Source organism: Podarcis filfolensis (assembly GCF_964270895.1).
Source record: "Podarcis filfolensis genome assembly, chromosome: 3".
In the NCBI taxonomy this organism is placed as follows: domain Eukaryota; kingdom Metazoa; phylum Chordata; class Lepidosauria; order Squamata; family Lacertidae; genus Podarcis; species Podarcis filfolensis.
In genome coordinates, this window is record NC_139606.1 from 2,556,175 (window position 1) to 2,583,666 (window position 27,492).

The following is a 27,492-nucleotide window of genomic DNA, read 5'->3' on the forward strand; positions in this document are numbered from 1 at the left end:
ATCAGGAATGAGTGAGAGTTGGGTTCTTCTGCACAGTCTTGAAGCAGGTGGTGTGTAGGCCTTGCCTCCTGGGCAGTTGCTGAAGAAGGAGTAGGTGGTGAAAGCCTGGTGGAGTAAGAATTGTGGGGGCTGATGGTCCACACACTGCATTGGATCATTTACACTGCAAGTGATTGCAGGTTGTTAGAATCTCTCATAAGGTCAAATGTGAAAATAGTCTCGTCCTGGCCATTGTAGGAAGCTTAGACAGAACTAGGCATACTTATGATTATGATTATTTGATTGATTTTATATACCACCCTATACCCGGAGGTCTCAGGACACTCTTTAGCATCCTTATTCTCTTTGCTTTTAGTCCCAACTCAAGTGCTCTTAAAAATATGAACTTGTGGTTTGGTCACTTGAAGGTGCAAAATTTGTGTACTATCATTTAAGAATAAATTTGCTGCTTTTGTACTGACCCTTTTATAGCCAAATAGTGTTAACATCTCATATTTGTTTGGTTACAACTATAAAAGAAACAAGTAGATTTGCCCTGTCTTTGCATATAAACCATGAGATCACTAGCTTAGAGTGTTTTTAACCGTTTCTAGAATACTTTCTAGAAAATTTTGTATTATTGATACATTTGTAGCCCTGGAATCCTTTAGCAGAAAGGGTGGGATATACAGTGGTACCTTGGTTTAAGAACAGCTTAGTTTATGAACAACTTGGGTTAAGAACGCTGCAAACCCGGAAGTAGGTGTTCTGGTTTGTGAACTTTGCCTTGGAATAAGAACATGTTTCGCTTCTTGTTGAGTGTGTTCCATTTGCAAATTGAGTCCCCCGCTGCTATGGGAAAGCATGCCTTGGTTTAAGAACGGACTTCCGGAATGGATTAAGTTTGTAAACCAAGGTACCACTGTAAACAGAATTATTAGTAATGAAATGAAATTGTTAATTAATTTACATTCATAACCTGGAGTACATGCTTAGTTCAACCCTGATGTTTTAAAATGGTGGTCCTACTGGATCAAATTCCCAGCAGGTAAAATCCTAGGGAGCCAAACTAGTGCCATATCAGGGACTAATAGGAGCTCAAGAGGCAGATGCCTAGTTGCCTGTGGCCTCCATTGGAATATAAGAACTGGGATCAAAGTTGACATTCCATATTAGACGAATAGCACTACATTTTATTGCACAGTGAAGCTTGCTGAACTGGTACCTGACTATGTATTGCAAATCATATAATTTGTTTTCAAGTAATGCTGGTTAGGCTTGTTGAGCAGTGGGTCAGCATTGCAGAGGATGTTAGCAGAGAAGGCAACATAGCAGCCTGTTTTTGTAGTTAGCTAGGTCATAGATGATAGGTTTAAGGAGGTTTTTAAGCTGCTCTGCTGAGAAGGTGAATGCTGCTGGACACCATGTAACATAACTTCCTAGCAAATGAAACAGATTTGCACTGAGGGTTTTAGAAGAGAATAAGAAAGAGGATAGCCAGTGCATGAAAGATCCTCTTGTCAGATTCCTGGATACTTTGGCATTCTTAATGGATATCTAAATTTCCACCTCTCGTTACAAAAAATGCTTGAGGAATACAGTGGTACCTTGGTTCTCAAACTTAATCCGTTCCGGAAGTCTGTTTCAAAACCAAAGCGTTCCAAAACCAAGGTGCGCTTTCCCATAGAAAGTAATGCAAAATGGATTAATCCATTCAAGACTTTTAAAAACAACCCCTAAAACAGCAATTTAACATGAATTTTACTATCTATCGAGAGCATTGATCCATAAAATGAAAGCAATGAACTGCAATCTACCCAGTATCAAAAACTGGCAGTGATCTACCCATTGTCATTGGAGGAATGAGGAGCGCATGCGGGGTGCGTGTGTGGAAGGAGGTGGCTAACTGGACGTGGGAGGGGAGAGTTTAAAGGGGGGAAGAAAGGGAAGCAAAAGTTCTCTCCCCCCACTCAAGCCAGCCCTTCTGGATCCCCCACCCACCCAGCGCCCTTCTTCACCTTCTTCAGGGCTGGCATGAGCAGCCCCTGCCACTTGGGCACGTTCTCCTCAGTGAAGAACTCGTACTGCAGCGGCAGCGGCTGCATCCTGCCCACGCAGTCCCATGCCCTGTGAGGGGAAGTGGCAGCAGTCACTGCTGAGGCCGAGCCACTTGCCATTGATCTGGGACCTGGAGCGGCAGCCGCAGGTGACATCCGGACCTGGAGGGGGGCAGAGGCAGCAGGAGTTGCCGGAGGTGGTTGCTGCTACAGTGGCGGTTGTGGAGGGACGCAGCGTTGGGGGGAGACGGCAACATCCCTTGCCCGCATGCTTGCTGCCCAGCCCGGCCTTCCCTCAGTGCCGGGGCTGGCCTGGGACACGGCACCGCTGGGCAGCCTTTCCCTCGCCCTGACTGAACATGGCAAGCAGGGCAGAGGGTGGCAGAAAGGGTGACGAGGGGAAGCTTTGATTCTCGGTTGGCGCAAGCGGGGGGGGGAGGGGCTGTTTTTCCCTTGCCCTGACGATTAAAACTGCTGGCAAGTGGCACTAAAAAGAGAAGTGTGGCACTCAAGCAGGAGCATGTTTGGCTTCTGAATAAAGTTTGCAAACCAGAACACTTACTTCTGGGTTTGTGGTGTTTGGGTTCCAAAGCCGTTCAAAAACCAAGGTACCACTGTAGAAAAGCTTTGGAGGAGAGTTAAAATAGTATTGGTTTGTTTTGAAAGATTTGTATATGCAAATGGATTTAATTTTTCTTTTGGAAGGCTATCTTTCAGTTAACAATTCCAGGGTAAGGACATCATGTATTAAAGACTGCCTACCTTTCTGCTGTAGATGATGATGATGATGATGATGATGATGATGATGATGATGAATAATTTTATTATTTGTGCATCAGGAAAAGCTTTTGGACAGTAAGGACTTCCTCAGGAGGTTCTGGACTCTCCTTATTTCCTTTTAAGCAGAGGTTGGATAGCCGTCTGTCATGAATGCTTTAGCTGAGATTCCTCCATTGCAACCCATCTAACTAGGTTGCTTCAGCTACTCTGGGCTCCTTAGTCTCAATGTTGCTCTTCTCAGGGCTGGGCGATAACTGCTTTCCAACATCATAATGTACCACCAACTAAACACCACAATATGGTGGTATATCACAATGTCAGAAAGGAGCCCAAGTCAAAGCAGCAGCAGATGAGGCAGGTACGTGAACACTCTGTTCATAAGCTTGCCTCATCTGCTGCCTTGGCGCCAGCGGGGTGGGGGAGCGAGCAGGCTGCCTTTCCCTCCCCAGGAGGAAGAAGCAGCCCATTCATACCTCCCCCCACCCGTCCCAAGGCAAGTGGGACGGGTGAGGCTCAGCTGGGGGTAGGAGGGCTTCTTTGAGCCTTCTTGCCCCCTGGCTGAGCAAGCCCCATGTCCCACCGGTGTGCGTGAGCTGGAGGGATTGGGGGCAGGGAGGCCCTTGTTGAAGCAGAGAGAGGAACAAGCTGTATTGCGCCTTGCCGATTCAGCTTGTTACTCCCTCTGCAGCAGTATGAGGGCAGACCACGATGGCAGTTTCACTCAACAGTATATTGCTATTGAAATTTCCATTGCTTCTGAGTCCCTCTGCCTCCAGGGCTGGCTGCAGCTTGTTTTCCCCTCAGCGCACTGGGCCCTGGGAGCAGAGGGACTCAGGAGGCAGTGGTTTCACCAGCGATGTACCACTGATTGAAGCAGTCATCACAGTCTGCCCCTAATGCTGGTCCTGGGTGATATATGGATATGTTGCCCAGGCCTACTTGCTACTGAGCAGGACCAAACCGGCAGCCACCACACTTATTAGCATATTGGAATATTGTTGCAGTACAAAAACATACCTACCAGGTGTGCTCTTGCGGCTCCTCACTGTGTTACAAGGCAGCCATTGGTGCTGATCAAGTTGTTTTGATTTATTCCAGCGATTTTGCAGTTCTAGGACTCTAATGTTTGGTTCCAAACCTTCCTTTATTCATTTATTTGGCAAGCCTCAGTCACGTGGGCCGGTGCGCCCTATAGGGCGAAAAATATGGTACATTTTAGGCTTATCTAAAACTTGCTGCCCTCAACTTTTAAGACTTAATTCTGCAAGCTGCCCCCTCCCCCAAAAAACAAGTCTCATATGGAGACAGTCGCTCACGGACACCCAAGTCTAGCACTCAGGATATAATGAATGTAGTACTTGCACGAGAACTAGAAACTTACTACAGTCAATGTCCATTTCGTGTGGGGGTTCTGTTCCTGGCCCCTGCACACATCAGTGGAGCCCCACCCCAGTTAGGGCTCTTCTTTTAGTGATTCTTTCGCGTGACTTGGGTTCAGCACTGCATGCATGTACAATCGTACGTCATTCAGATGCGCGTTAATCGGTCATTGCCTGTAGTCTTTTGGAATGTACTGTATTTGATTTGGAAGTTCAAGCAAAAATAACTGATGTGAGTGTTAGAGTAATTTTACTTACAGCAACACCTTTTAAAGTTTACTCTGCTCCAAGCATGTCTAGTGCATTGGTGCAAGACCATTCAAGGTGGTGTCAGATTTGGCTGCATGTCTTTGTTCTATCAAACACATGACAATTAAATGCTGATAAGATGGAACAAGCCAAGAATGATGTGGTAAAGTCCTATGGAGAGTAGGGTTGTATGCCTATTTGAAGTTGCAGGTAACTTTTCTTTTGTGAACATGAGTCATGGTTGTAAAACTCCTATTTATTTTATAAATATAGGGCTTTGTGGTTGTGACAGCAGTTGAGAGCAGATCTATGGAAGTTTTAATCAGTTTTTTGTCTTCTTCCTACCTGGTGATAGCAGAGTTTTCATCAGAAGTCTCTGAAAGGTTCCTGGTCAGTATTGGTTTATCATATGTTGAGATTCCTGCATTGCAAGGGTTGGACTAGATGACCCTTGGGATCCCTTCCAACTCTACAATTCTGTGATTCCAGTAGCTTTTTTCTCCACTTTTTGTGGGGGGGGGGGACCTTGACAAATCAGATTATAGCAAGTCCACATTTTGCTGTTACCTTGGTTACAGTGTGCCGAACTCACCAGTGCTTTTTCTCTAGTGTCTTGTGAATCTTGTGTGAAACAGAAGCTGCTTAGGTCAAAATAGAGCACTTGCTTCAAGGTCAGCACTGATTCCTAACTTGGTTCCAAGTGATGATTTTGTCTTAAATTCTTAAGACTTAAAATGTAGGCCTTGCATATTTTTGAGAACTGGACATCTGGATATAGGGCAAGATGTAGCCCAAATGTCATACTACCAATCTCTGAAAGCAGTTTCAACTTCAAGTATCCTTGGAGACGGCTTCTGAAAGTGATTGGCTCAATGTGTTCCTGGTTTGATACCATGGGGCACAACTGAGAAACACAGAAGGGCCCTGAAAAAAGGCACACTTCCTCCCCCCCCATCTGGACTCACCTTCACACTGGAGAGTGGTATGTCTGCATATACGGTACTGACCATCCCTGCCCTAAGAACATAAAGCATAAGGAGAGGCAGCTGGATCCGCCAGTGGCCCATCTAGTTCAGTGTCTTGTTCTCACACTGGCCACCCAGATGCCCATGGGAAAACCTGCATAGCACTTGCAATGGGTATTCAGAAACATTGCCTTTGGGGTGACACCCTCAAGTCAGGTGTTTCTCTCTAAAAGTGGGTGGCCACAGCGTGTGCCTGTTTGCTGGAAGTCGTGTTGTAGCTCTGTTTCAAAACTGCCTGTGCTCGAGGCGTTTCCAACTGCTGCTGTTCTAATACCGCCTGCATGAGAAAGTCACCGATGATGTGGGAGGTGAAGAAAGCTAGTTGGTCTAGTAAATGCTAATTTTAAAAAAGCCCCATAGTGTACCATATATTGGTACAGTTATGTAACACAGGCTGACAAGGAAATAGAACAGTCTCTCTGTCTCCCTCCCTCCAAACCTGACAAGCTGTTGGGAATTCAGTATGTCTTTTCGGGGTGGAGAAGAGTGTATTCCACACCCTCCCTCCACTTCCTTTTCTTCCTTTTGGAGTTTCTAGATTCATTTTGGGAAGGTAAGCAAGATGCTAGCTCTGACTCCAGCCAATAGGATTGGGCTTCTGCCAGGTGCTTACCTCTTTTGCGTAACTTGGGCCCAGCCTCCTTTGCAAGTGCCGTGTATAACTCCAGTGACCAACAGGGAGGCAGGCGCACTCTAGCTTGGGACCTGTGGATTGTGTGGAATTCACACTTCTCTTCCTTTCCCCTTCTTAATTTGAAGAGGTTGGCTTTCTCTCTCTTGTTTCTGCTGGCATATTGTGAATGTCTCTCTGTGTGGAGGAGGCTGGGCAAACAGCACAAAGAACAGCGAGACTCGCTGGTAAGTGTTTCAGTCCAAGTCTCTTTGTTGTAATATCTTGTTTCTGTCTCCGGAAGATATTTTTTTTTTGAATGCACAAAGGATAGCTTAAACATATATTGTAAGATTAGCTAAAAGGTGACCTGACAACAGATACCTGTTTAATGTGTGCGTCTCTCTCCCCCTCCTCTTTCTTGTCGTTACCAGAACAAAATGTTTTGTATGTGGTTGGCTACACAATCCTGGCATGTTCTGAAAAGTAAATCCCATCAAAATCAATAAAATTGGGCCATGGATTCTAAGTGGATTTAGGTTTCGTGATTTCTATCTCATTTCTCATGTATGAGTGAGATTTCTAGCAGGGGAAAGCAATTTTCTAATGAAAGGATTGCATACAGTAAGCTTGTTAGTATTCAGTAGCTTTTGGGGGGAAAGCATGTTTTAAAAATTGATTAGAAAAGGGTGCTCTTAATATGTTTGTAAGAGAATCTGCTGTTACTGGTGAATTGGGAAGTATATAGCAGTTCTTTGTCTAGGCTGGTTATTTCAAAGGAATTTAAAAATGAATAAACATTGATCACAGGGAAACAAAGCAAATTGAGAACCATCATGTTACAGAACCTGTGAGATGTAATTCAGATATTACACCAGGTTCTTTTCTCTCTTTGAAGTTTGCATTCCAGATCAAGCCTTGTACTCAGCATTTGAAGCACCCGCCTCTTTTTTATCCCAGAATGAATGTCTGTCTAAATAGAATCATAGAATTGTAGAGTTGGAAGGGACCACAAGGGTCATCTAGTCCAACCCCTTGCAATGCAATGCAGGAATCTTTTGCCCAACGTGGGGCTCAGACTCACAAACCTGAGATTAAGAGTCTCATATTCTATCCCAGTTTCTGGTAACTTCCCTTTCTTGACAGAATTGATGACTTTGCCACTGAATCCTTATAGCATTTCAAAAATCTAGGATAGTGAGTGCCTACCTTTGAAATAGGCAGTATTTTGTGGGGGTGGAGTTTGAGAGAAGGGGAGGCGCCAAGATAAGTGGATAGGAAAAACTGAGGAGGAATGGCAGAGGAGTATAAAATTGCTTGCTTTGTTTTAACAGCAGAGGCAGGATAACATTGTGTGTGTGTCTAAGATGTTAACCAAGGATGGTTACACTCTTTGGAACTGGAGCTTTGAGTGATTTTACTTAGAGGGGCTTGTAATAACAATTGAGTCACTTTCAGTCATCAACCCTGCTAACAATCATCTCAGAAACCCTTGTGTCACTGCCATAAATGTTATACCTCATTTGTAAGGCACCCATTTCAGGTAATTAGGTGACAGGAGCACAAGAACCACAATCATATTTGCACATGTATAGAGAGAAGGCAGAATAAAAATCTGGCAGATTTAAAAATCTAGCTTTTGGCTGTGGGGGTTGTAATATATGTTAATAGTGCACAATGTTTGGGTTTGTTAGCTGCCATGACTTTCTTTTGAAAATTGGGCAGGATGTAAGTTGTTGGTTTTTTGAAATTGTTTTAGCACTATGTAGTCATATCATATTCTGTTGAAATATGACTTATTCCTGTGGTACAGTTAGGGAAGTGATCTGATTGATTGGGTTTATTATATTTCTATGGCACTTTTCATTCAAATGAATTTCAAATGAATTTCATTCAAAAGGTAAAGGTCAAGGGACCCCTGACCGTTAGGTCCAGTTGTGGATGACTCTGGGGTTGCACCGCTCATCTCGCTTTATTGGCCGAGGGAGCTGGCGTACAGCTTCTGGGTCATGTGGCCGCTTCTGGCAAACCAGAGCAGCACACGGAAATGCCATTTAGCTCCATAAAGGTAAAGGAGCCCTGACAGTTGAGTCCAGTCGCAAACGACTCTGGGGTTGCAGCGCTCATCTTGCTTTACTGGCCGAGGGAGCCGACATTTGTCCGCAGACAGTTTTTCCAGGTCATGTGGCCAGCATGACTAAGCCGCTTCTGGAGAAACCAAAGCAGTGCACGGAAACGCCGTTTACCTTCCCGCCAGAGCGGTACCTATTTATGTACTTGCACTTTGATGTGCTTTCGAACTGCTAGGTGGGCAGGAGCAGGGACCGAGCAACGGGAGCTCACCCCATTGCGGGGATTCGAACTGCCGACCTTGTGATTGGCAAGCCCTAGGCTCAGTGGTTTAGACCACAGCGCCACCCATGCCCATAGCTACTGATAAACCCATCCTCCATGAATGTTTTAACCCTTCTTTAAAAGGGTATGCATACACCCCCATATATACACACTAGCACCACGATCCCTGAAATAAAATGTTTTGCATTTATATCCTACTTTTTTCTCCAATGAGCTCAAGGTAGCAGACGTGGTTCTTGCACTCCTCAATTTATCCTCACAACAGCCCTGTGAGGTAGGTTAAGCTGAGAGATTGTGGCTGGTCACCCAATGAGTTTAATGGCTGAAGGGGGATTTGAACTGTGGTATCTCTGGTCCTAGTCCAGCACTCTAACCGCTACACAACACTGTTAAAAACCCATTGTACATATAGAGATATACATGCCAGCGAGGGTTCCTTTTGCTTTCCATGCCTATATTTGCACACACAGAGCTTTTTCTGACATTTTCTAAGTGGAAGTTCATTGAAGTATGGTAGCGGTGCATGTGGCTGGTGACCAGCATGTGCCAACTTCAAACTGGGGGCTCAGGAGTTTCAGTGTAACAAGTGTCATCCCTACTGATGTTTAGTATAGCCTATGCATGTACAGTTGTACCTTGGAAGTCGAACAGAAACCGTTCTGGAAGTCCGTTCGACTTCCAAAATGTTCAGAAACTAAAGCACAGCTTCTGATTGGCGGCAGGAAGTTTCTGCAGCCAATTCGAAGCAGCGGAAGCCCCCTCAGACATTTGGCTTCCAAAAATAGTTCACAAACTATTCCAAACAGTTCCACAGTGAAGGCTGAGGGAAAGGATTCATTTAGCTTCTCTGCCATCTCCCTGTTCTCCTTCAATACTTCATTCAGACTTTTACGTTCTAAAAATCCTGCCTCCTTGACTGATTTCCTGCTTTTCATATATTTAAAGGAATATTCACTGATTCTGCACCTTCAATGATATGCTCCTAAAATTCCTGACTTGGTCATATTATTATCCAACTTACACCCCCCCCCCGCAGTTTATTATCCTTTTTCAATTTCCCCCTGTTTCAAGGACGACTTCTTTTATTGCTTCATTCACACGGCTATTTAGCCACACTGGCATCCATTTGGACTTGTGTGAAACTTTCCTAATCTGAGCCTCTGTTACAGTGGTTTTAAATAGTGTTATAGACAGGACAAACATAGAAATTCATAAATGCTATGATTTTTGTTATTTGTGGTATGAAGGGAGAATGCAAGCTGCAAATGAATTCCTGGGCTGAGTTATGCAATCCAGCTTGGCTGGCGGAGGGAAGAGCAGACTGTTAGCACTACAAAACGGTGCTGATGGGCCACAGAAGGGTCATTTGGCCTGGGGAGTGAGATGTCACAAAGGTTGCCCAGGGTAACTGTGTGTTTGAGAGGGGCAGGAAAAGGGGAGTGTTGAAACAGGGGCTTCTGGGCAGAAGGAGGAGGAAGTAAGGCTGAGATCCATCTTGGAAGAGGAGATGAAAGGTTGCCTGCAATGCCATGGGTCATGCTGTGAGCTCTGGACTACCTCCATGCAGACTGAAGGTGTAAATAGGTGAATAAACCATATTTATTAAGGCACGACAGTCTCCGCCGTGTCTTCTATTCTCTAAAGGGACACAGATCCTGTGTGTGTGCCTGTGACTCCATGCGCTCTTGCCACCACTTGCCAGGCACCAGGGTTTCGTAACAATAATTTCTGAACATCTTAAAAATATATTATCTTCCTAACTTTCTCCTTCAACTTGCTTTAAATTAAAACTCTCATATATTCCCTCCCAAAACTAAATGTGTTGATGTGTTTTCCAGACAGCTTCCCACTCTTTACATTCATTTTTTTGTTGTTGTTATTTCAAAGTGGGTAAACAATAATTACATCACTATAACATGGGCCTGGATACCACTCAGTATTAAATCAAGTACTACCTTTCCTTTTGCTGGCTCTAAGACCAAGTAGTTTAAAGCTCAGTCATTTATTACATGAGAAATGTCTCCCCACTGTGACCTGATCAATGAGTGTGATAATAAACACTTTTAAAAAGGCGTCCATTATCACAATACTTTGGTTATGAGAATCCACAGATCCACTAATTGGAGCCAGTTGCAAAAAGCACATGTGTAAAATTATAAGAAGTCTGAACCCAGGAATTTATTTTGAGTACTGAAACGGAATGGAGATTCAATCCTCCCTCCTCAATTTTCTTAACTTCAGCACAGTTTTTGTTGTTGCAATCATATTGGTGTTGCCCTTGTCACTTCTACTTTAATTCCCCCCCCCTATATTTTACCAAAATATACTATCTTAAAAACAGGATACTTGACTATGCAAAACTTGGCAGCCGTGGGGGCGGAGGGATAGAAGAAGCAGTGTTTTTGCTACTGAATCCTACCCATGTTTGAACACCCATGACATTCCATGACACACGCAGGGGAAGCATGCTAAAGAGCTCCCCAAGTTGGTGGGTATAATGTCCGTGCATAGAGAGTTTCAGAATAATGCTTTCCACAGATCTTGAACAACAGGAATTTGCTTCAAGACCATATTTGGCCTATTTGCAAAGTAAAGTGGCATCACCACACAACAGTATCCATACATCTACATGAAGAACCAAAGTAGCACATATGCCCCTTACACTAACTTGGCAAATATTCGCACAGAGCACACACGGGGGAATTAAGAATATAAGGAGAGCCCTGTTGGATCAGGTCAAAACAGGAGGGCCACACAAGCAGGACCTGAGGGCAACAGCATTCTTCTCACTTGTGATACCCAGCAGCTGGTATTCAGAAGCAGACTTCCTCTGACTGGAGTGAAGCTTTGCGCTCAAATCACTGAACAGAGTGAAAGGTTATGAGTCTTGGGCGTGGGGAGAGTGTGTGTATGAACTCAGCAGTGCTCGGTTTATTTTTTGGTTGCTATTTTGTTCATGTTGTTGGTGTTCTGTAGATTATAAATGTTACAGTACCTTTGTGAATCCTATAATTTATCATTTGTAATTGTGCTGTTTAGCTTTTTTTTTAGTTGTTTTGCTGATGGTGCTTTATGGATTGTAATTGCTTTACTGACGATTTGTTAATTGTTCTATATGATTTGTGCTGTATTTGTGATGGTCTGTTCTGTTATTGTAATTTACTGTTTGTAAGCCAGGGACGTGGGTGGCGCTGTGGTCTAAACCACTGAGCCCCTTGGGCTTGCCGATCAGAAGGTCGGCGGTTCGAATCCCTGCCATGACAGGGTGAGCTCCTGTTGCTCAGTCCCTGCTCCTGCCAACCTAGCAGTTCGAAAGCACGTCAAAGTGCAAGTAGATAAATAGGTACCGCTCTGGCGGGAAGGTAAATAGCGTTTCCGTGTGCTGCTCTGGTTTCTCCAGAAGCGGCTTAGTCATGCTGGCCACATGACCTGGAAAAACTGTCTGCGGACAAATGTCGGCTCCCTCGGCCAGTAAAGCAAGATGAGCGCTGCAACCCCAGAGTCGTTTGCGACTGGATTCAACTGTCAGGGCTCCTTTACCTTTATGGAGCTAAAAGCAAACTGCCGCTTGAAAAGTACTTTATTGGGATTTTAATAACAGTAACAATAAACAATAGTGGAAATAAGAGAGGTTAGAACAAGAATTAAAATGGAAGTACAACGGTTCTGAAAAGTAGACATATCATGTATAAAACAAATTGGAACAAAACATACTTCTAATAACTTATGTCTATCTCAGTTGCACTTTTGGTCTCTAGATTACAGACAATTCTGTATGTATTTTCAGTGAGTAAGTTGGAAAGTAATGTCAAAATGTTGAGGGAAGGGATAGAAAGGAATGTTTTTCCATGCCAGTTTGCCAGGGATTTGCTAAATCAGATGTTCAGACTCTGGGGCCATGAAGCAGAGGAAGGCTGCTGCCTTCATGCCCTGATGGCAGGCTGGCCGCCAAGGAGCCATGGTGTTTTGAAATCAGGTTTTCCAACTGCAAAATTCCCTGTGAAACACCCCCCCCTCCCAAGTCAAATGAACACAACACATGTTTTGCTCCCTGCTTACACTCTGTGTCAGTGGTGGTTTCTCCATAGGAACCAGTAGTTCTTATCTACAATACTGTAACTAACAGGACAATCCAACGGCTTTGCAATGGTGTAAATCTTAACTCAATGACACAATGGTGGAAGGTCCATTGGATCATCCCATCCTGATATCTGCTACCTGATGAAAATTGTGTGGCCAAAATTGGTACCTCTCAAGCACTGGACTTCTCCAGTTTTCACCATGTTTACCTGTTGAGCTCAACTTGGCTGGTTGCTTAAGATGCTTTGTTGTACACTGCAGTCAATAGCACTTGTAGTATAGACTTTTAGTACTGACTACTGTTAGCTCACAGAGGAAGGAGAACATCTCCTGGTGCCATGTGGTATTATTATTGTTTGGTTGTTTGTGGTTTTAGGGCATACACATGGCTTTAAAAAAAGGAATAGAAAGCAGGATAACTACCCCCCTCCTGATTGAAAACGTCCCTGTGCTGTGCCAAACGCAGACTCTGGTTTGTGCTTGTCCTAGCCAGCAAGGAATCTCCAAAAGCTACAGTTCTCCGTCCTTAAGTGGCCTCTTGCTCAATCTGCATCCCTGGTGTTGCTAAATTCTTACACTGAGATTCAGTGTTAGTTCTCTCTGTTTAGGAAAATACCACAAGACAGGCCCAATCTTCATTGCCTGCAAGGTCTTCCCTTCTCTCAATTTATAGCAGCTGCAGCACAATCTGCAAGGGTTGTGCTCAAAAGTAAAAGCAGGGCCCAATTGCCCGTGGAAACAGAAATTTTGCATCCATTGCAATGTGTTAGCATGGGTGACAAAGCATTACCTGCCTGAGGGTGAAGTAGAGGTGGCCCTAGCCCCAAATAAGGTGTGTTAATATAGTTTGGGCAGTTTAAGTATGTAAACGGAGCACATTCAGCCTTTGTGTAATTTGTGTCCGTACTGTCCCTGACATTGCCTGTCATTTAAGTGCTTTTTAACACATACACGTAATGTGTCTCATTCTCCCCCACCCCAGTTGATCCATCTGCACTTCCTTCCCACCCAACTGCACCTGCCCCCCCCCCCCCCCGGCAAGGAACTAGGTAGGTAGAAGGTGCCACAGAGGCACACTCTCAGTTAAAGGTATATGGTAATAGCACACTGCTGACTTTAAAATAGCCACCTTGTGCAAAAAGATCCATGTAATTCTGTGACATTGTGTGTGGGAAGCTGAGAACATCACAGATAATACGTAGGATGGTGTTGTGATTTCCTCAGAGTAGGCTCATCTGTTGCTTTTGCATAACAGCAAAATGTTCCCGGGTTAATAGACTTTATATAGGTTTTGTGTTTGGCCTCAACCTCTAAAGCAGGGGTGAATAATAGGATCTGGCCAACCCTCCATAGGTCACTTTGACAGGAGAGTGGGACTGCCCACCTGTCAGTCATGGGGCATCTTTTAATGTCGGGAGATTCAAGCTGCAAACTCTGTCTGCAAAGGAGGAATCAGTAGCACTCGCTCACACATGTGCTCCCTTTCTTCTTTTCCTCCTTTGCAATGGAAAAAGACAAATCAATGTCAAACTAGGATGGGCAAGGTAAGATAGGATTCCAACTTGCTTCTGGGCCCCTTTATGTTGTTTAGGTGCCTCTTTTGTATCAGTGGGATAAACTAATGCAAGTTGATCTATATAAACCAGGCTAAAGTTGCATGCTGGTGTCTGAATCCCTGGTGAGTGGTTTGACATGCACACACATTGTCTGGCAAACTTTGTTCAGTGCATGGACCTAATGTAGGCTCCATTGAGAGAGAGATTCCCTCAATTTGTCAGGCCATTCCCTACTTTTGAAACTGTTTTATGAGATGGCACTTTGCAGACACTATGAGAGAGAAAGGAAACCTGCTTCACCAGAGTCATTACTGTGATTTTTAAATACAAGTGCAGCAGTTCTGTTTGAGTTAACCTCTTGCTCCAGCTACCTCAGCATTCCTGTATGCTCTGCAGTGGTGGCCATGTGCTAATAAACAGATCAAGTAGGCCATTGTGATAGAGTAACCACTTGGATCAGTTAGCCTGGATGTTACAGATTTCTCTCAGGTCCATGAATTTCCCAAAACAGGTTGAACAGATTTAGCAGGAACAACCCTTAATGTAACGAACTGGCTATGGCAGCCCTTTGCATAGGTTTTGGGGGAGGGTTGTTCCCCAGCAAGAGGAGCACCTGTTTCCATTGCAGTGCGAATCCTCAGTCCCAGTGCATTGCTTGTTGCTTTGGGAGCTTGGCCAAGTGGTGTACGCTCACAATTGTAATGAAGAACAAACACACTTGCAAAGGAGCTGCCAAGTCTTAGAGGCTGTCTTGTTGCTATGCCAGGGCTTTGCATTTTCTTGCCCCCTCATATGTGTGTGCTTAGAGTCTGCCAGATTCTGAATTAAGCAGCAGAATTGTACTGAATTATCAACTTTTAAAAAACAACAGCGTGGAAACTCAATGTTGTCCGTTAGGAATTAGTAATTCCTTTAAATAGCTATGTGATTGAATTTCCCCTTGGCATATTGTTTTTGGCTGACAAAAGTGGGCCATGGGAGACTTTTTAGGTTCTAAGGATTTCAAATTAGTATGCTTCCAAAGGGAAGAGAGGGTGAATTTGTGGTACTGGTGTCAAAGTTATACTTTCACTTCCACCTACTGCTGCTGTCTTTTTAAACCTTGCCTGCACTGGGTGAATTGAGGATGTTTCAACCTGAACTGTACAAGGGGAACGTAACTTTAAAGCTATGCCATACAAAGGCTTCTGAGGTGAGAACATGCAGGATGTTTCTAAACAAAAGGGTGGGTGTGTGTGTGTGTGTGTGTGTGTGTGTGTGTGTGTTAGAGGAGAGGAGGAGAGAAAGTTTAAAAGAGGCAGTGTTCACTTCCAGGGCAGTGTTATGTGAACCAGATAATCAAAGAAGTAGAAATGCTTGGCACAATTTTGAAAGTTAAAACTTTCAAGAAATGGAATTAATAGTGTCCAGTGTTGTGTAGTTCCATAAGCCAACCTCTCTTATCAAAGTGAAACCCTTGCATGTTGCATGCTTAGTTCTTATGCAGTCAAATAGAATTATGTGAGTGGCGTTAAGCCTAGTAGCAAAACATGTTCTTAAACCATTTAATAGCTTTTTAAGGAGGCAAAGCACCAGTAAACAAGATAACCAATTCACTAAATAATATCCTATACATTTGTCATGCACAATAAGTGCATGCTCAGGATTAGTGCAAGAAAACTACATGCATATACTTATAACTATTTTACAAATGTGTACCTCCTTACATTCCGTTTTGAAGAGCTATAGCTTTGTATCAGCAAGGGGGGGGGGGAAATGCAGCTTCCTAGAAACTGGGTTTTTCCATGCTGTATCTTCCTCCTACCCCCCTCCTTTTGTTGCATCTAGTAAAAATGGCTGACTTTACTAGTTTTAAAACAACATAAAGCAATGGTTAAGAGTGTTAGAGTTTTGGATTTGGGAAGCCGAGATTCAAATCCTTGCTTAGTTGTGAAGCTCCCTGGGCTTACCTTGGGGAAGTCACTTAGCCCAAACAACCTGTTAGGAAAGTTGTAAAATTGAAAATGTGACTTTGAACTCTCCCAGGACAACTATGGTTGTTATAACTAAGGTGGCCATTGAAGTGCTTCTGTAAAGCATGCTTCAAGAATAACCACTATCAGGATAACTCAATATGGAAAGACTTATCCACAAATTTTGGTGCATGGGAGGCACCCTGTTGAAGGGTGTGGTGGGGAGACTGTGTGTTGGCAAGGTATAGCTTTTTCCTCAGAAAAGAAGTTGCTTGGCCAGTGGCTTGAAATGTATTTGGCTGCATTCAGACAGTTCTTTATTCCATCTTCCTGATACTTCCTTATGTGTTAATTTTGGAAAAACTGGAGACCAAATTCCCCACCATTGATCTGCTAATTACCACGCAAGGGTGGTTAATGACAATTTTGAGTTTGTGAGAGAGCTGGGCTTTGACACCCAGGATCCCCTGCCCAAGCTTCTCTCTGGCCTGCAACAGTCCAAAGACACTCCTATAAACGATGCTGAAGTTTGCCTTGCCAAGTTGTGTGTGTGTTTTGACAGGGTGATCCTGAATTGTTCATTACCAGGTGACCTGCCAGGGGAGTTCACGTTTGTTTCCTGACGAGGAAATAGTGTGTTTGACTACATCTTAGGGTCCTCAGCACTGATAAGTCAGTTTGAAACAGTTCAGGTGGTAGACCACATCGAGAGCAGTCACCTCTCTGTGATCTTAACTATCAACTCCCCTTTTCCCATGCGCCCCCTTCAGGAACCCCCTGTCAATGGAAGTGACTCAGCTTGAGCCATGAACTTTGCCGTGAGCGACCACAGCACTAGCGATTATTCATCTTTGACCTTGGCCACCAAATTTGACAGTCCCACGCTTGCGCCTCTGCCTCTGATCCCTGATGCAAGCAAAGATTTTCTGCTTAGGATCCCTTGGACCACAGACTCACCTTACAAACTTCTCCAACAGTTCCAAAGTGAGACCATGTTGGAATACAGAGCTTCTATAATTAACTCAGTAAACCCCCAATAAACTATTGAAATATTTGAAATCCTAATAAGATCTCCAAATGAGTTTTCAAAACAACAATTCAAGATGCAGAAACAATCCAGGGAGCCCTTTGCTGCTGTCTGGTTTGATAAAGAATGCAGAGCACTCAGAGCACACATCCGGAATATCTATTGACCACCATCATAAGGAAGATGCAACCGCCCTATCCCCATAATATTTCAGGTCTTAAAATTTGTTGCAGCATCTTATTGAAAAAAGAGATCTGAACATACCAACAAACAATAGGAACAGCTCCTTTATACCATAACCTCAAACAAGTAAAGGAGATTCTGGTCCTTAGTTTCTGGGTCATTCAATACTACTTACCTCTCCTCTCCACCCATTTTGCCTAGTGGTTCGTACCACTACTTTTCAGGTGTCCTGCACGAGGAACATTCCAGTGGAGTGACTTGTCATCATTCTATGCAAATGGATGCCCCTGAATGGCCCCAAGTTTCATCAGATGAAATAAAAATGTTAATAGGCCAGTTAAAGCAAGGGAAAGCCACTGGCCCAGGTGGGATAGGCCCCAGTGTTCTTAAACTACACCACGACTAGTGGGGCCCCTTGCTGGCCAACCTGTTCACATGGGTAGATATGACTGGACTTATGCCAGAGGCATGGACAAGCACAATTATCATTTCAATATACAATAAGGGAGAGTGCACATTACCATCTAACTATAGACCATTAAGCCTCCTCTCTATAGTGGGGAAGCTATATGCTAAACATCTCTTGGGAAAGCTTACCCAGTGGATGTCCCAATTTGCCTTACCAGGCTCTGAGCCAGTTGGGTTTACGTCAAGGAAAAACTACCTTGGATCATTGTGTCATACTTTCTCACCTAGTGGACAAATACTCTAGGGTTCCTAATCAAAAACTTTATACCGTCTTTTTGAATCTAAAAGAAGCCTTTGACTCAATCCCGAGGGAGTTGCTCTGGAAGAAACCGTCCAAAATGAACATCCACTTAAAGGTTACTTTTTCTCATTAGAAAACTAAACACTTCCATGAGGTGCCAGGTGAAATGCTCTCAATTAGGCAGGCTAATCCCAAAAATCATCGTCTACAAAGGGATAAAACAGGGTTGCATCTTAGCCCCATATTAATTCATTCTTTTCCTAAAAGACCTATTTACGCGGGGTGGGTGGCCACTGCCCGAAGCTCAGCTCCATCCACGTTCCCATCTTACTATATGTCAACAATGCAGTCATTCTGTCTTGCACAAGGGTTGACTTGAAGCAGCTTCTGTGCTGCTGCCAGGAATAATGTATAGCTAACAGCCTGGAACTGAACTTCACAAAATCTAAAGTGCTTGTTTTTTCAAAATCTGGAAGCCTCACAGGTGGGAGATCAGTGGTAATCTGTTGGAACAGGTTAAAAATTTGAAATACCTAGGCACCCCGCTTCCTGAAAATACCATTGTAAGCTCGCACTGAACGGGGTGGATACTTTTGCTCTGGCTATTACCCGTTTCTTCTTCAACAGAGGGAATCAATACATCCCAGCTGCACTAAAGTTCTTTAATGCAAAAGTAGGCCCAAAACTTATGCATGGCATCCCATTATGGATTGGTGCAGTTAACCAGTTGTTGAAACACATCCAATCAAAATTTCTGTGCAAAATCCTGGGGCTGCCAAAGTGTGCTGTATGGAAACGGGCTTCTGGAAACCAAAGCGTGGCTCACCACTATAAAATTCTGGCCCTGCCTACATTTCAAGTCTGACTTTTCTTTAATTTTCCATATGCTAGCAGAATTCCGCCACTCAATGGTTAGCTTGCATTGAGAACAAAATCAAAACCTGTAGCCTGTCACTTGAGTCGCTGCTTATGCTCCCACAATTGGAAGCCTTCTAGACAATCAGGCGTAGAATTCTAGAGATTGAATTCCAAACTCTTAGCCGCACTGCCAATAAAACCTGTTCTCCATTGGGGTTAGGAATTCCATCCTCGTATGGTCAGGGCACTCCATATTTACATCATCTTTACAATCCCCACTACACAGAGCTCTTTTCCTTGCAAGATTTAATGTTCTGCCATCTACAGTTTTGCAAGCTAGATTCTCTAAAATCCCATATCCTGAAAAGCACTCCCCTTGTGGCAGAAAACAGGTTGAATCCATCATACATGTTTTATTTCATTGCCCATTTTATGCAAATAAATAAATAAATAAATATTTGGTCCCCTTATTGAAGGAGGGGATCTATCACACGGACTCTTCCAGGGTGTCCTATCTGCTGAATAATTGTAGGATTGATGCTGGGGGGAATGTGGCAAGATTTTTGAGTGATGCCATGAAATTACGTCCTAAGAGCCACTTTTTGTATCTCACGACGTTTTATCCTAACGTACCTCTTACTATGTTTTATTACCCATGTTGTGTTCTGATCCATATATACGGCACACTCTTTCTATGCCAGTAAAGGAGATTGATTGATTAATACTTGTTATTTTTCATGCTTTATGTGACCTATCAAATAGCCTACAAGCCACTTGTAGAATCTAGCAGAAGTTTAGCACTTATTTCTGTGTCAATTGCTTCCAGAAAAAAATCCAGTTCAACCCTGTCAAATCACTGGATTTCACATCATTGTAATTTCACATGATAAAGTTTGGGGTAGTATCCCAGCATGCAGTTCTTTCCTTCTGTTCAAAATTTAGTGTGAGATGGTGGTATATGGACCAAAAAGCCACCATCCCATAACACAACATGCACCACAGTGTAAAAGGAGCATTAGAAATCAGAACAGAAGCACTAGCATTAGATCCAGTAATACTAATGCAATAAATCCCACATCTGAATGCAGCCTTTGAAAGAAGCCTTGTTCTCTCTCCAGCGCAGAAATAACACTCCCCAAGTATTATGCAGTGCAGACATAAAACTCAAAATTACCATGCCACAGGAGTGGCTGGGTGATCTTATTTTTCTTGTGCCTTCCCTCTTCCTCACACGACCTGTGCTAACTATGATAAAGATACTCCTAAATCCTGTCTGTAAAATAATTTGTTCGTTCCCACCCCACTATAAAAAAGCATGGTTAAGAGGAAGAATGCAACGCCTTGTTCCCATTTACTGATTGATTATTAGTGATCAGGGAGCATTCTATATGTTAAGTGCAGTTCCTGTATCACTTTATGTAAGATGGAGATTATTCTGACAAGTGGCTCTTAAATAGGTTTCTGTATTTTCCACCTCTGTACTTCAAATGTAACATGTACACTCAATTCAAAACTGAATCTTCTACTTTCTATTCCTTTAGCACCATTCAGAAGCAGGATTTTTGTTGTTGTTGTTTAGTCGTTTAGTCGTGTCCGACTCTTCGTGACCCCATGGACCAGAGCACGCCAGGCACTTCTGTCTTCCACTGCCTCCCGCAGTTTAGTCAGACTCATGTTTGTAGCTTCGAAGACACTATCCAACCATCTCGTCCTCTGCCGTCCCCTTCTCCTTGTGCCCTCCATCTTTCCCAACATCAGGGTCTTTTCCAGGGAGTCTTCTCTTCTCATGAGGTGGCCAAAGTCTTGGAGCCTCAGCTTCACGATCTGTCCTTCCAGTGAGCACTCAGGGCTGATTTCCTTAAGAATGGATAGGTTTGATCTTCTTGCAGTCCATGGGACTCTTAAGAGTCTCCTCCAGCACCACAGAAGCAGGATACTATAGCTAAAAATGCATCTCTAAACATTGATTGTGAAAGTGGTCCTCAAGTAGTTATTTTCTTTAAGTTATTTCATCTTCCAAGCTAGTTTCCTTTATCATACCCAACTTGCGTTTCAGATGTGGCTGCCTATAGAAGACAGCAGAATATTGTGGTTTCCACTTAAAACTTGTTTTCACCCTGATATTTGCAGTCTGTAGGCATTTCCACAAGGGGCTAAGGGGGCGCAGACGTCCACATACTGCCTTGCCCACATTCCACACACCCATTCACCAAAGCTGCCAGAGTGTTTTGGCAAGTGTATTCTCGGCCATTGCTGCTTGTCCTGACTTAGGATGGGGTGAAGAAAAAGAAGCACGAATCAATGGTCACAGGGAGGGGAAAGCCTCAGCAGCTGCCAGTACAATAGGCCTAAAATGAGTCTCAAGGAACTCTCCACTCCCCTTCCTCTGACTGCAGCTGCTGTTTCAAGATCCATTCTCTCATTTTGGCACACTGTCTTTTCTGTCTTTTGGCATTTCTGCCTTTTGGACTGGAAAGTTCTAGAGCCCCCAACTCTCCAAGGCAATTCAGATTCCACCCAGGTTTGAATAGGGAGGAACTGAAAGAGTAATGTGGCTCATAGGCCCATTATTCCAGGCTAAATATAGAATAGCAGAGTGTGATTGTGTATACAATATCCATATTTGGTAATAAATCTGTTACCTACTTCTGAATAAATACGCTTATGATTAAAACATTGTGGGTGTGGGTGTAGGTGTAGGTTTTACTTTGTGGACTCCCTAGCCATACTGGCTGGGGCTGATGAGATCTGTAGCCGTAAAAGACTGAGGGGGGATGCCCCTTTATCCATCTATCTACCTACCTATCCACCTACCTATCATGTTACTGACACTGTTGTTAAGATTACTCCAGCGTGTACCTTAACAGCATTTATTTATAATTACATTTCTGTCCCACTTTTCCTGCAGTGAGCTCAAAGTGGCATTCATGGTTTTCCACCTCCCCATTTGATCCTCACAATAACCCCATGTGGTTAGGGTATGATAGGCTAAGAGATGGTGGCAGGACTAAGGTCACCCAATAAGTTTAATATCTGAATCAGAATTTGAACCCCAGTCTCTCAATTCTTAGCAAAGCACAGTAACCACTACAGCACACTGTCTCTCTGTAAGTGTGGCAAATGTCATCATTATTAATGATATCCAAGGCAACCTGTGAAATGGGAGACTTGGGCAATATACAGGATCCTTTTTGCACAAATGGGCTCAACAGCAGATGAAAGAAAGCTAGTTGTTGTCATTTCTTTTTGTAATACAGTCGTACCTCATGTTACATTTGCTTCATGTTACGTTTCTTCAGGTTGCGTCCCGCAGCGACCCAGAAGTACCGGAAAGTTACTTCCGGGTTTTGACGCTCGCGCATGCGCAGTAGTGCTAAATCGCGCTTCGCACATGTGCACAAGCACCAAATTGCGCCGCATACCTGCGCAGATACAGTGCTTCAGGTTGCGGGCTTTTCACATTGCAAACGGGCCTTGGGAACGGATCCTGTTCGCAACCAGAGGTACCACTGTACATGACTCTAGTTAGTTTTCAACCCCCAGAGAAAAGCTGAGCAAAGAAAAAAGGGCACCCTATAGCTCCTGTAATGAATGAAGTAGGCCTGGAAGGTGAACAATATACTGTTGGTCAGTCTGCAGTGCTTGGCAAAACTGATAGGTGAAACTAATTTCTCCTAAGCCACTCCAATTTATGTCTTAACTTCTCCACTCTCCTCAGGAAATAATGAAAAAAGTTTGCCAAGGTTCTTGATCAGAGAAGTGGACTTTGAGATAAAGGAACTAACTAGGCTCATGTTTTCGCCTGATCAAGAAAACCATCCGTCAAAAGCACCAGTGAAATATGGTGAACTGATTGTGTTGGGGTAAGTATTTCTTATTAAAATGCGACCCAGTGAAAAAGCATTTAACTATGTGAAGTAAAGCAGTTTTGCTTGTCACTATATGCAATGCAATCTGGACCTGTGAAGAATTATTTACACTGCCATTTTCTTCTTGTACCCTGACTTCAAGCTAAAGCCATCATACTAATGTTGGACGACATGGTTAGTTAGGATATGCCCTCGTGATCTTACTGTTGTTCATGACTTTGGACATGATCCAGCCACCACTAAACATTTCTAAGCTCCATCAGTTCCAGCAGGAGAGATTTAATATATATGTAAGCTTCTCACTGAAATCAATAGGGCTTAATGTTGGCTCTATTGTGTCATTTATTTTGAAGGTATTTGGTTTATGGTACATTAGGCTATAAGTAACAGACCTGTTAGCAAGAGAGAGCATCTGTTCTTATAGGCTACCCTTCAGTGTATCTGAGTTGACAGTTTCACATAATTTTACATTTCTGCAATGATTTTTAGAAGGACCTCAGTGAACTTGTAATACTATCTCTAGGGGTGTTTTATATGTATATATTTAAATCATTTGCACCCCTTATCATTCAAATGCACAAGTAGACGTAACAAAAAAAAATCATACTATAAATTAACAATTTAAAAATCAGTTACAAAATAGTTAAAACACTAAAGCAACAGTAGGTAAATAGCACTAAACAGCCAAATATCAGTAATACAGCAGCAGTAAAAATTATTCCAAATATACAAAGACTTTTATTTTGGGTTGAGCATGAGACTCTTAATCTCCGGGTCGTGGGTTTGAGCCCCACGTTGGGCAAAGGATTCCTGCATTGCAGGGGGTTGGACTAGATGACCCTTGTGGTTCCTTCCAATTCTACAGTTCTGTGATTCTAAGTAGCCAGGATATCTCCACCTGCCCTGCTTCCACTGGCCATTCATTTGGCAAACAATCAGTTACAAACCGAATGCCTTCTTAAAAAGGAAGGTTTTTACTAGCTTTCAGAATGCCATTAAAGAGACGATAAGGTGTTCCTTTCTTGGGAGGGAATTTCAGCCACAGGGAGGGGGGAACCTCTCTTTTTAGTCCTAACCAAGTATACTGCAAGGGATTCTGGGTCGCACAGAAGGGCCTTTGATGGTAATCATGTTATACAGGAGAGAAGGAGGTCCTTCAGATATCCCAGTCTTAAACCATTAAGGATTTTAAAGAGAATCACCGGCACTTTGAATTGTTCCTGGAAACAAATTGGAAGCTACTGCAGCTGTTTAGGTTTGAAAAGCACATGCTCAGTTTTAACAACTTGGCCATGGACTCTTCAAAGGCAGCTCCATGTATAGAACATTGCAGTAATCCAGATGTAATGCAGCTAGTGCCATGGCCAGCTGTGCGTCTCCAGGAATGCGCACGGTTGGTGCCCAAGTCTCAGCTGGGCAAAGGCACTTCTGGCCTCGGCAGACACCTGGGCAACCAGGGTCAAGGCCACATACAGAAAAATCCCCACACTGCACACCTGCATTTTCAAGGGAAGTGTAGTCACATGCATCACAGGTTAAACCCCAAGAACTGAGTCAGTTCTACTGACTGTGACCACTGTATCAGGATTAAGCTTCAGTTTGTTAGCCCACATCAGTTCATTTCAGCCATAAAGACATAGATCACCACCACACTCAGTGTATCTACTTGAGTGATGCACAACTTTTTTATAATAAAAAACTACACTTTTAAAAAAAAAGATATTTAATTCCACAGGTTTGTGGTAATGTGTCCAAATTAATTCAGAGGCAACCCATCCACAAATACCCTCTGTAATGTCTTCATTCACCCTTTTTCCACAGGTACAACGGCTCTCTGCCAAATGGAGATCGAGGAAGAAGAAAAAGCAGATTTGCTTTATTTAAAAGAGCCAAAGCAAATGGGGTGAAACCTAGCACTGTGCACATTGCCTGTACGCCTCAGGCAGCAAAGGTAAGCTTGACTAATGAGCTTTCGTCTCCAAAGGCCAGCATTTGTTTCGTTATGTGGCAGCGGCACTTGCAGCAAATTCTGGTAATGAAGTTCACTGAAGTATTCCAATGCAAAGCCAGTTCTTCTGAAAAAGCTAATCTTGCTCATGGAAATGAAGACATTTTCAATAATATTATTTACACTTGCATCCTGCCCTTCTCCACTGAAGTCATGGAAGTGTCCATGCATGTGAATCCTGGACTTGGTCCTTGCAGCCACCCTGCCAAAGTTGGTTGGGCTGAGAGCAGGAGTGTCCTAAGATCCACCTCGTGAGCTTCAGAGGTAGAGCATCTGCTTTGCATGTAGAGGTCCCGGGTTCAATGCTTGGCATCTCCAGGCAGTGCTGGGAAAACGCTCCTGTCTGAAACTCCTGGAGAGATTTGAATCTGAAGCTGGCCAAAATCCAAAGCTTTAACCTCTGCCTCTTGAAAACGTTCACTCGTAAGAGCAAACACATTCATGTAACACTTGTGGTGGGTGCTGCATGGGAAATGCAACCATGCACCTCCTATTTTGAAGGGGTTCTGTCAGTGTTTAAACTGGTACTGAGGTTAGGATAAGGCAATATTAGCAGGTAGTTTATTTGCTTGGCCAGTCTCTGGCCTTTGGCACTTGAGATGTGTTTTTTTTCAGGACCCACCCTGTTTCTGTGCCTGTAGTTTGTTTTAACCGTTTTTAATTTCTGAATTTTGAATTCTTGTAACCACCCCTGGAACACTTCCCCTCCCTCTTCTGGGCCACTTGTAGTTCCCCTTCCCTGGCTGCTCATGTTTTCCTAGGTCCTCCTATCTGGGCAGCCCCCCACCCCCCACCCCCCGTTGGTCTGTGGTGCGAAAGCAGCTCAGCTCACCACCACAAAATAAATGTTGTAATGCGTATGACTTTTTATAATCAGCCAGTGGGAAATATGATTTATTTATTTAATCAGACTATAGCTTATACAGCAGCACCTGTGGAAAAAGCAAATTCTGTGTTAGGGATAATAAGAAAAGGGCTAGGAAATAAAAATACCAGTACCAAAATGTCATTATATCAATATTTGCTGCGACTGCACTCGGACTGCTGTGTTCATTTCTGGTCAGCAAGCCTGAAAAAAGATCTCACAAGTGCAGAAAAGGACAACCAAAATGATCAAGAGATTGGAGCAATTAGCATGTGAAGAAAGCTTTTTAGTTTAGAAAAAAAGGTGAATAAGATGGGAAAATATGATAGAAGTGTATAAAATTATGCATGGTTTGGAGAGAATGGATAGGGAGAATCTTTCCCTCTTTAGATGCTGCAACTTGGGGCCATCCAGTGAAGCTGGAAGAGTCAGAGAAAGGAATGTCCTTCACACAGCCCATTAATTAACCTCTGGAATTCACTTCCACAAAGGGTAGTGATGGCCACCAACAGATTGAGGTTGAATACCGACAAGACAGAAATATTGTTTCTGGGAGTCATTTTGGACTCATAGCTGTCCATGGAGTCACAGGTTAATTCTGTATCCAGGGCAGCTGTTTACCAGCTCCATCTGGTACACAGGCTGAGACCCTACCTGCCTGTGCACTGCCTCACCAGAGTGACAATGCACTCTATGTGGGGCTTTGAAGGTGACTTGGAAACTTAAACTAATCCAGAATGCAACAGCTAGACTGGTGACTGGGAGCAGCCCTAAAGGATCTTCACTGGCTCCCAGTACGTTTCCGAGCACAATTCAGATTGTTGGTGCTGACATTTAAAGCCCTAAATGGCCTCGGCCCAGTATACCTGAAGGAGCATCTCCACCCCCATCGTTCAGCCTGGACACTGAGGTCCAGCACCGAGGGCCTTCTGGCGGTTCCCACACTGCGAGAAGTAAAGCTACATACAGGGAACGAGATGGAGGACCTTCTTGGTAGTGGTGCCCTCCCTGTGGAATGCCCTCCCATTAGATGTCAAGGAGATGAGTAATTATATATCTTTTAGGAGACATCTGAAGGCAGCCCTGTATAGGGAAGCTTTTTAGGTTTAAAGTTTTACTATGTTTTAATATACAGTATGCTGGAAGCCGCCCAGAGTGGCTGGGGCAACCCAGTCAGATAGGAGGGGTACTAATAATAAAGCAGTAGTAGTTGTTGTCACTGTCATCTTTGTCTAGCAGACTACCACTGTAATGGTGCCAGGAGAGCATTCCAGAAATGGGGTGCTGAAACAAGCGGTACAGTTAAATGGAGGGGAGCACCCAGAGGAGGACCACTAAAGAAAATGCACTTCTCAGTAGGGCTGGACATTAACTGGTTTTCAATATTGCAATATATCACTAGCTAAACATAGAAATATATCGATATATCACAATATCTGAAATAAGAAGGAACTACGCAGAGGCAAACAGGACAAATGTCCTGGCAACTGCTGCTACTAAAGAGTCTAAAATTGATAAATGATGATATTATCAATCACCTCATAGTCACTTTCATCAGCGGGCAAGCCAACAAACGAATCTAAATGAGACTTTTGGTTTGGGGCTTGGCTACCAAATGGGGCATTCAGGACAATCCAAAGTAAGGTGCTCATAGTGAATACAAATCATCTGCGCCTGTCGGACTGCCAGCAGGTCTGCTTTGCGGCAGCAGCCTGGTGGTGGCAGAATCAACCATGACAGGGGAGGGGGAGAAGCAGTGGCAGCCTGGCAGCAGTGGTACAATAATCAGCAGCCTGCGAAGCTTTGCTGTGGCAGTGGGTGTCGGCAGCAGAAGCTGCGGCCTGGGAGGCCTCGTCGTGGTGTCGGCAGTAGTGGTGGCCTGCAAGGCCTCCAAAGGCGGCAGGAGACAGTAGCAGAAGCAGGGGTGGCCTGCAAGGCCTTGCTAAGGGAG

The 27,492-nt window shown here is 43.8% G+C and overlaps 1 protein-coding gene across 5 annotated transcripts in view; it reads left to right on the top strand.

Annotated features, from left to right (window-relative positions):
• The window catches only part of PELI1 (pellino E3 ubiquitin protein ligase 1), a 72,734-nt gene that overhangs the window by 35,002 nt on the left and 10,240 nt on the right, over nt 1-27,492 (top strand). For 3 of the 5 annotated variants that reach the window (XM_083606623.1, XM_083606622.1, XM_083606621.1), the window contains exons 2-3: nt 22,518-22,662; nt 24,490-24,619. In XM_083606623.1, the coding sequence (XP_083462749.1) occupies nt 22,592-22,662; nt 24,490-24,619 (201 nt within the window). In that variant the 5' untranslated portion in view covers nt 22,518-22,591. Of the gene's footprint in view, nt 1-6,155; nt 6,328-22,517; nt 22,663-24,489; nt 24,620-27,492 lie in introns of those variants that run through there. The other 2 variants (XM_083606620.1, XM_083606619.1) reach the window with 2 other exon arrangements.